The sequence below is a fragment of the Mustela nigripes genome, chromosome 8 (assembly GCF_022355385.1).
Source record: "Mustela nigripes isolate SB6536 chromosome 8, MUSNIG.SB6536, whole genome shotgun sequence".
In the NCBI taxonomy this organism is placed as follows: domain Eukaryota; kingdom Metazoa; phylum Chordata; class Mammalia; order Carnivora; family Mustelidae; genus Mustela; species Mustela nigripes.
The window spans coordinates 89,489,551-89,498,670 of record NC_081564.1 but is presented as its reverse complement, the minus strand read 5'-3'; the positions used below and the strand labels follow the sequence as shown (position 1 = coordinate 89,498,670).

Here is a 9,120-nt window from a genome sequence, read left to right as displayed (position 1 = left end):
GACACGGGCACGCGCAGCACCTCGGCTCGGACACGGGCACGCGCAGCACCTCGGCTCGGACACGGGCACGCGCAGCACCTCGGCCCCACACCTTATTTGTTCTCCACAAACCAGGAGGAAATTAAAAGCATGTAAAGAGATCTGACCTCTGCTCAGGGGCTTTAAGGGTCAGAGGCTCTGCGGAGGGACGAGAGCGCCTCCTTCCCGCCCCCGGACGCTGCACTCCTATGAGAAGAACGACATTTACGCACGTGCACGTGACAGGCTCGCATACACGTAAACGTAAAATAAAGGCGTGTATGTGTATATGTACGCGTGCGTGCATGTGTACGCGTGCGTATGTGCACGCAGGAGTGTACACATCGGTACACGCGTACGCACATGTGCACGTACATGTGATCTACAATACATGCGACATACGTGTGCGGTGCACACGTGCACATATAATCGTGTATTTACACGTACATACACACATTTTATGTACACACAGAAAATACACATAACACATACACACACGTATCTAACCTACAACACACACAAGCGTATACACACGCGTATGTACATCCATCCCATACACACGTGAATCTACAAAACTGAACACAGAAACTGTTCCACTAGTCTGTAGAGATTTTCTCTGTAATGCACAAGCTTTTCCAATTATTTCCTACACCATCTATTTTCATTCTTTCCATGGCCTGGTTCCTCGCGGGGATTTCCACCATTTCTCTGCAACACTTCCCAAATACAGGGACTGACAGTAGCCACTGCCCACAGAGAAGGGGCAGCCAGTACGAAGGAAGGGTCTGATTGCCGCACTAATAAGCCCGCGGCATGACCCAGTGGCATCACTTGGCGGGAGTTCGGCAGGCCAGGTCCTCCCGCTGAGGCTCCCTGGCCTCCCCTGAGCTCAGCTCGGCTGTGCTCCTGCAGGGCTGCTGCAGAGGACCCCACCCCCTTCCTGTCCCGTGGGTCAGCTCCCTCCCCCAGAGGCCAGGGCCTCTATAAATAACTATCCCAGGGGAAATGACAAACAATTCTTAATTGTTTGTAATGAATCATTTTCTTGGAGACGCGTGGCTCAGAGGACAAACTAAAAGGGAGACTAAAATGATGGAAATAGCCCAGCACAACAGCATCCCTGAAGACAGGAGGAAAGCACCAGCTTTAGCCATGACTCCATTCACACAAGGGAACGCTCTGTCGATAACATCAAATAAAACCTACATGACCCTGAAGACGCAGGACGGATCAGCGGATGAAAGAGAAGGGAGTCTGCTGGCTTAGGCTGCGGTCTCTGTTCCTCAGCAGTTAGCATCGCGTAAACACTCCATGACCATATCTGGAAGGCAGGCTACATGGCCGCCTTTTCGCCCGGTTCCTACCACTGCTTCTCACCGAGTCTGAGAGCAGCATGTTTGCAACCATATTGTAAACAAGGCAAGTCAGGAAGAGTGGTGCTCTAAGTAGAATTCTTAAATATAAATATGATTAAACTATTATTTCTGCCAATTATGCACACTTGAACAACGTCCATAATTAGAAGGACAAACAAGGTGCTCTGCGGTGTTAGGACTAATACTTGTGGGTAAAATGCCTGCCGATAATCTCCTGCCTAAGCATCTTGTCCGATACTCTTCTTGTACTTTGTAACATCAGAGGTTCTACAGATACTGTGTAAGAGTTAGATTCATCCTGACTCGTGGCGTAGTTTTCTCTCAGAATGGGAGCTGTGATAAATACCAGGATGTTAGATGCTTTACTATGACTCAGGAGAAGCTTATTTACATCAGGATGCAGAGATGAGAAAGCCAAAAGTGGGTAGAAGTCCCCTTGGGGCCCCTCCCCCATCTCCCCTGAGGACGAGTGTCAGCGTCAGTCCAGAAGGAAGAGAAGGCAATGTGTCTGAATTTGGGTCTTAGGAAAGAGATTAAAGTAACATTCTCTGAAAAGACAGTAAGCCAGAGCCTCCTGGAATCACGTCACCAATGGTGAATACACAGTAAAATGGTTTGGGGCAAATTATGGATGTCAGCAACTCTACCCTCTGTCCCAATCAACCCAGAACACACCTCCTAAAGAGAATCCAAAGAAACCACCTGTTTCCTCACCTCTCCAAACCTCCCTCTACGTTTGCATGCAGCATCTGGTCCCCTGCGATGCCCTCCCCGGCTGACTTTCCATCCCTACCCTGTGCCTCAGGGTCGGAGGCTCCTTTCAAACGTCTGTACCAAGGAACCTATGTCACAGGCAGGGGTGGGTAGAAGGATAATTAGGAATGAAAGTGAACTGAGCTCTGGAATGTGACATATAGAATACAGAGGTACCTTTTTCTTTGATGCTTCCGACTTCTTCGACATGTTCTTCAACTTCTTATGCAAGTGATTCAGGACCTGGGAAACACAGATTAATAAAACCTTTGGCCTCATGCCCACACTTCCTTGTCTGTTTTGCATGGACAATTCTTGCCATTCTGACCTAGCGATCACATTGCTTATAAAATCTTATAAACCCACTCGAATCAAAAGGCACAAAAGGTGCCAAAGTAGCAATGCGTGCCACCTGCCACCTGCCACCGTTTCTCTAAGACTCAGGAGGATCCAGGGACAGTCTGTGGTCACAGCATCTGTTTGCAGAGAAACTCTGGGCCTATGTGGCTCCGGGGTTTTGTCCACAAAGTGCCAAACTGCTCCTATGTACACATCCTCACTGGTCTATCTTGCACCTCAATTTCCTCAGTATTCTCCATCTCAACCATCACCGTGTCCCTGCTGTCTGTCGAGAGCGGTGCCAATCCCAGATATGTGGAAAGACCAGAGATCTCCGTCCACTGCACCATCCAACGGGGAAAGCAGGCAAGTGAGCAAAGCAAGGTGATGTAATCTGAGAGTTTTCCCGTGAGGCCGATGCTTGCGTCCACTGATTCCTTCTGTGTTCCTGTCGTGGGCCTCTTACCGCAAATTCCCACCCACCTGCTTCCCTTGAGTTCTTTATTCTAATTCTGCCCACCGTGCCGTGCATTTGGACAGATCACATGTGGGGGACTCAGCCTCTCCGGGGATTTGTAGAGGGTTTAGCAAAGTTTCACAGTTAACTTCCCTGTCCGAGGATCTCCTGAGAGATACTGGTTTTGTTCATCAGGGGAACTGTTTTTGCCTTTTCTTGCCAGTGTCATACTCAGGAGAAATGATGTGTAACACTCGGGTTATACAGGAATTTACAACATAAGCTCGGTCTTACACAACAAATCAACCTTGCAGACTCATATGGGGGTCATTGTTATACACCATCTGAGTGAACATCTAAGGAAAAACTAACCTGTGGATGGCTGAGGGCTTTGGGTCATCCGTAGTTTGCCAACTGAGGCTTGGAGAGAAGTAGAAACTATGTTCCAGACCCTTTCTGGTTTCCCTCCAGCACCTCGGCATGGAAATACTGTGATCAATTTGGACTTACTGCAGAAGTCTGCTGCATTCAGCGAGACATGGGATTTCTAGAGTGACCAGTGATGCCCTAATTAAGAAACTACAGGATTTATCTACCAACGTCATGAGCTCTAAGGTAGTTAAGCAGACATTGCTGTGGTGCGAATTTCTGACTCCAAATTCTCAGCCCTACTGAGTCACTTCTCACGCCCTGCAGTGGCTTGGCGTCACCTCCAACAAGATGAGCCTTTCTCTTAGTGCAGTAACATTTAGGGTCACTTTCAATACATTGATGATAGATTACATAACGGTTCTGCCAGCAGAAACTGGGGCTCCAGGGACCGAACGTAAGAGCTTTTGCAGGATCTTGTCTGGAGAGGATGGGCCTAGTGAGTTTCCTTGTTGGCAGTCTTCCCAGCAAGAGACCACAGGAAGACACTGGTCATTAAGGATGAGAGGCAAGAAGGGAGAACAGGGGACAGGCAACAAAACAAAACCAGAAAGGGGCACCGAGAGGGGTGGCCAAACAGAAAAGTGAAATGTCATCTGCTTCATAATGCTGCCTGAGGGTCTGTTCCCTCCTCCAACAAATTCATTGCATCCATCTCAGTGGCTTCCAGCCATCTGCGGAATGTTGTTGAATGGCCAATGGAGAAAATACCCTAATAGTTTTCTTCAGTTTCCCTTCAATAGCCCATACTGTGAGCACACACTGATATGTTAGAATGCATATATTGATGTATACATTTGATGAGGTCTTGTCATCAAAGGTAGCATGATGGGTTCTCATTGCATTTCTTTAAAAGATGGTGATGTCATGATGGTATCACTCTGTGATTCTATATGTTTAGCAGTGTGTGTAGGGGGCACACATTCAAACCTGAGCCAAGGTCACCTTGGGCACCAGATATCTCTGGGGATGTAAGAAAATTTGGCAGGTAGGCACATGAAGAGTGCCTGACCCCATGTCAGATGGCAGATGTCCTGAACAAGAATTCCCTCCAAGGGAAGAGAAGCGGGGTCAGCCCATGCAAAAGGGAGCATCACAAGCACACCCCAGCCTGGGCATTCTGTGTGTTTCTCAGGGACAATTAGGCACAAACTGTTCTATACAAAGTCGTAAGTTTTGGGGAGTAGACAGCAAGGCTAGAATGCAATTTCCTTGTCGAGTTAAAAAAAAAGGGGAGGGAGTGTAATCTCAGGTGACTCTTCAGTCAATTGTGATTTTCGTGGTGGTCATCAGTCCTGGGCCCCGGAGAAACAGCTAACCCCGAACCTAACATTCAGGAAGAAGAATTGCTGACCAGACAGCGTTCCTTGATGATGGAGGCAAAGAGAAGCAGCTAGAAAGCAACACGTAAGCTCTTCTTCAAGCCCTGGAATGAATCTGCAAATATTATCTTGAATTTAAAAGAAATTTCCAGTTATGCTTAACAGCAAACTATTTCCATGTAAAAAGTGCCCCAATGCATTGCATTTGTTGAAATTTTTAAAACTGTTTTGAAACTTTGCCCTATGTGTCACTTTTATAACTTCTCAGATGACAGAAATGTAGCCTAATTTTTCCTAAAAGTTTGCCCAGTCATTTTCATCAAGAAGGGGGGGTGAACCATGAGAGACTATGGACTCTGAAAAACAGTCTGAGGGGTTTGAAGTGGTGGTGGGGTGGGAGGTCGGGGTACCAGGTGGTGGGTATTAGAGAGGGCACGGATTGCATGGAGCACTGGGTGTGGTGCATAAACAATGAATACTGTTATACTGAAAATAAATTAAAAAAAAAAAAAAAGAAGAAGATCCGGAAACTTTGGAGAAGTGAAAGAAGAGTACGCTTCAGCTCTGCTTCAGGTGATTATGAATCCACCACCAAATATTCTAAGAACACTTCTAGTCCTGAGCTTCATGCCCCCAAGGTCCTCCCTCAGAGACTGGAAACTGCCTTAAAACCCTTCCTGAACCATCTATCAGCTTCATAACATGGGTCAGTTGCTTTGCTCCTCCCAAACCCTTTCCTTGATGCTCCCCCTGACAGGCTTGTGCAGACCGAATGAGACAGTTGCTCAGGCTGAGCACTGCACTAGTAGAACCACATTTTTTTTCTTTTTCTTTTACATTTGGAGAAGGTTAAGTGAATACACCAGCTAGTTCCACAAAGAGCTAAGCCACAGCTATCTTCCAAATGCTCCATCTTGAGCCATCTCCTCCATGTTTCTTTATATATAACCCTTTGAGGCTGGCTGTCCTTTCAAATATCCAAAACTCTAAGCATTCAAACAGACATAACTCTACATAGATGATATGGGGCAGAGGAAAACAGAAACCAGGGAGCTTAGAGTGAACACTCTTGCTGAGAAAAATACTTTATGAATTGAATGTAAGTAAGTGTTGCCTCTGTGATCTGCTTACTCATGGACCCAGAGTCACTGCCTTATCAGGGACAGAAAGAGAGGCAGAGAAAGATGAAAATAAAACCCTGGGAAATTCAGAAGTTGGCTAGGATGTTGTCTGGTGATGACACTCCCAGAATATGTTGGGGGGCTGGGGTTTACCCCCAGGAACTGCTATCACGTGATTAAATGTATATTCTTACTCAAGCACAAACAAGTGTATCCAGAAAGTTGAAGACTGATCAGCATGATAATCTTCAAACCCCAGTGTTATTAAGTTTGCTGAGCTCTGCCATGCTATGTGAAGGGGGGGGGGGAGTGGAGCAATTTTCCTGGTAAGGATGGAGAGGTCGCTGGACCAGAGGCGTCACTAAGGGGACTCCGGAGGGGAGTTAGGGAGTTAGTCCTGAACCACTTCATGTTGTCTACACAACCCTTCTTAAGAGAACTGAAACCCGTCCATCCAAGTCTCTGGAGACGAAGGTCAAGATATTGTGAAGAAATAGTCTTTTAGCACTGGGGTTTATCAAGCTTAAGCCTCCAGTAAAATACAGTTTGCTCTCTGTTGCCAGGACAGCAGCTTTGCAGCCTGGGAAAGGGACCTGGGAGACCCCTGAGCACTGGAGGGGAGCGCGGGGGACGGGGCACCTGGCGGAGCTCACCTCCCTTGCTCCGATTGGATCCCGCGGTCCCCGGTGTGAGTGGCTAAAACTGGGGGACATCCCTCTGCAGAGAGCTGGTCCCCCAAGGGACAAACTCAGGATCCAGGGCTGTGCTGGCAGGAGGGCAAGGGGAGGCGGGACCTCAGGGAAGTGACCTGCCAACTTTCCGCGGTGGTTTCCAGAGGCCAAGTGACTTTCTCAAGCACTCTCTCAAACACCATCCACCCCAGCGGTGGTGGCCGCTGCTGCGGAGAGGGCAAAGGGGAGTGTTCTCACCCAAGGTGCCCAGAAAACTGGAGCTGGGGAGGGCAAAGGGGCTCCTAGAGGGGCGCATCGACACAGGAGCTACCCCAGGCCCGGAGCCCTGCCCCCCCCCCCCCCCCCGCCCTTGCCCCTGCCCCTGCCCGCCACCTGTGTGCCCACCTTAGCATAGCAGAAGCAAATGAGCAGAAGCGGCAGCAGGTAACCGAAGACAAACGTGCACACCACGTAGGCCTTCTTGTGGCCCTGGTTGGGCCACTGCTCCCAGCAGAAGGTCTGGTTGCTGACTTCCCAGTGGAAGAGGCGGTGGTGGTAGGCCACGGGCAAGGCCATCGCGATGGACAGCGCCCAGATGAAGCCCAGGCCCAGCAGCGCGTTGCGGGACACCCGCAGGGAGGAGGAGCGCCGAGAGTGCACGATGGCCACATAGCGGTCCACCGACATCGCGGCCAGGGTGAAGATGCTGACCAGCATGGAGACGGTGAAGAAGTAGTGGATGAACCTGCAGATGAAGGCGCCCAGCACCCAGGTGGGCAGCGCGTACACCGTGGCCTGGAAGGGGATACAGAAGAGCAGGTAGGCCAGGTCGGCGATGCTCAGGTTGAGAATGAACAGGTTGGTGGTGCTGCGCGGCTTGCCCGGCTTGCTGCGCGCCAGCACGGTGATCACCAGGCTGTTGCCCAGCACGCCGAACGCGAAGATCAGGCCGAACAGCACCAGCGTGACGAAGTTCTCCACGCCGACGCCGAAGAGCGGCCTGGGCTCCGGGGCGGGGGGCTCGGGCCCGCTTGCGTTCCCCTCGCTGAGGTTCCCGGCCGCGAGCTCCATGGTGCGCGGGCGCCCAGGCGCGCCGACGACGGTGCCTGCTAAGGAAGACTCCGGAGGACGCGGGGTGTCCCGATCCCAGCACGCAGAGGGCGAGTTTCCGATCCTGAGGCTCCGGGATGGGCACGCACCCTGCGGCTGAGCCTCCTGCCACCGTCTTTGCGCGGTGCCGCCCGCGAGGAGCCCAGATCCGTACCTTCCCGGGAGGGGGTGACAGTCCCGGGAGCGCGGGGTTCCCTCTGCCCCGGGCGCCGCTGCCTTCTGCGTGGCCGCCAAGACGGGGAAGAGAGACCCGCCAGGGCAGCTGCAGAGGTGGAGGGACCCCTCCGCGCCTTACCGCTCCCTGGTCCCTGCCGGCCGCTTCCCTCGGGCCGGGAGTGGCTTTCGCCTGCACCTGTTGCTGGGACCTCTCCCTTCCCGCGGCGCTCCCGGGGCACAGTCCGCCCGATGCAGCGCTCCGCACACCTCGCCGAGAGGGCTGCCCGCGACTACAAGCCGGCGGCGCCTGGTCTCCCCGCGCAGTTTTTGCAGGGATTCCAAGTGATCGCTCTCCAGGCGCTTTCCTGAGGGCTGACCGGAGGGTTTGCTCCAGAACCTCTGTGTCGCAGCTGAGACGTAGAAAACAGCCGGCTGAAATCCGAGCCTCTGGGGGCCTCTCCTGTCCCCCCAGAAGTCCCAGCGCGCGCAGAGGCTGCAGGAGTCCTAAAGGGCTGGGTCGCCGCCCACCGCCTGGCTGGAATCAGACGCGCGCTAGCCTCTGCAGGGTGCGGACCTGCGTGGGTCCAGCGAAGGCGGCGGCTGCCGGGTGCAGCACAACCAGGGGTGCCCAGCGGAGCGGAGCGCGCTCTAGCGCGCGCCGGGCGGGGAGGCAGTGGGGCGCGCAGCCTCCTCGTCCACCAGCGCCGCTCATCTTTCTCACTTCTGGGGAGGCTGTCCCTGAAAGCGCTCCCCGCCCCAGGAATTAAATCCCCTAGAAATCAGTGATTGGCGCTGCAGCCTGGAGTTTAGTAAAACCTCTAACCCGCCCTCACCCTCCCCACCGCTAGGGAGGAACTAAGATAAAACATGAATGGTCTCTTTGCCTTGTCATTATAAACGTCTAAAATATTACAGGAGTCCTGTGCACACCAGCCAGCTTTCAGTCAGTTTTGCTCTGTGTTTCTTATCTGAGTGACATAAGCAGACGAACTGACACAACATATCTGTGAGGTGGAAGGAACACGGTTACACCACAGCCCGAGAGGGGGAGAGCAGTGAGTCAGCGTGCCCCTGGTGTGCCATCTTGCCCCTTCCCAACTGGAGAGCTGAAATGGATTTGTTTATTTGCAGTGTTGGTATAAGGTGTCTCTGTTCCCCTCCAAGACCCCGGTATGCTGCCACTCTCCAAATGATGACTGAGGGTCCTTTACGTGCCAGACACAGGTCACAGCCCTGCAGTGTGACACAAAGATTACTTGGAGAACAAGTGAAGGCACAAGGCTGAGGCTTGGAGAGTGGGGGAAGCAGGTGGCAGGGAATCCCCCTCTCCTGGGCCTCACCTGTTCCCTCTGCTTCATTTGCGGGAAG

The 9,120-nt window shown here is 52.1% G+C and overlaps 1 protein-coding gene across 1 annotated transcript in view; it reads right to left on the bottom strand.

Annotated features, from left to right (window-relative positions):
• Positions 1-8,076, bottom strand: part of GALR1 (galanin receptor 1) — a 13,029-nt gene extending 4,953 nt beyond the window's left edge. Inside the window, exons 1-2 of the mRNA XM_059410100.1 lie at positions 6,892-8,076; positions 2,325-2,390 (exon numbers count right to left, since the gene is read on the bottom strand). Of these exons, the coding sequence (XP_059266083.1) occupies positions 2,325-2,390; positions 6,892-7,557 (732 nt within the window). The 5' untranslated portion in view covers positions 7,558-8,076. The remainder of the gene's footprint in view (positions 1-2,324; positions 2,391-6,891) is intronic.
• Between the last annotated feature and the right edge of the window lie 1,044 nt (positions 8,077-9,120).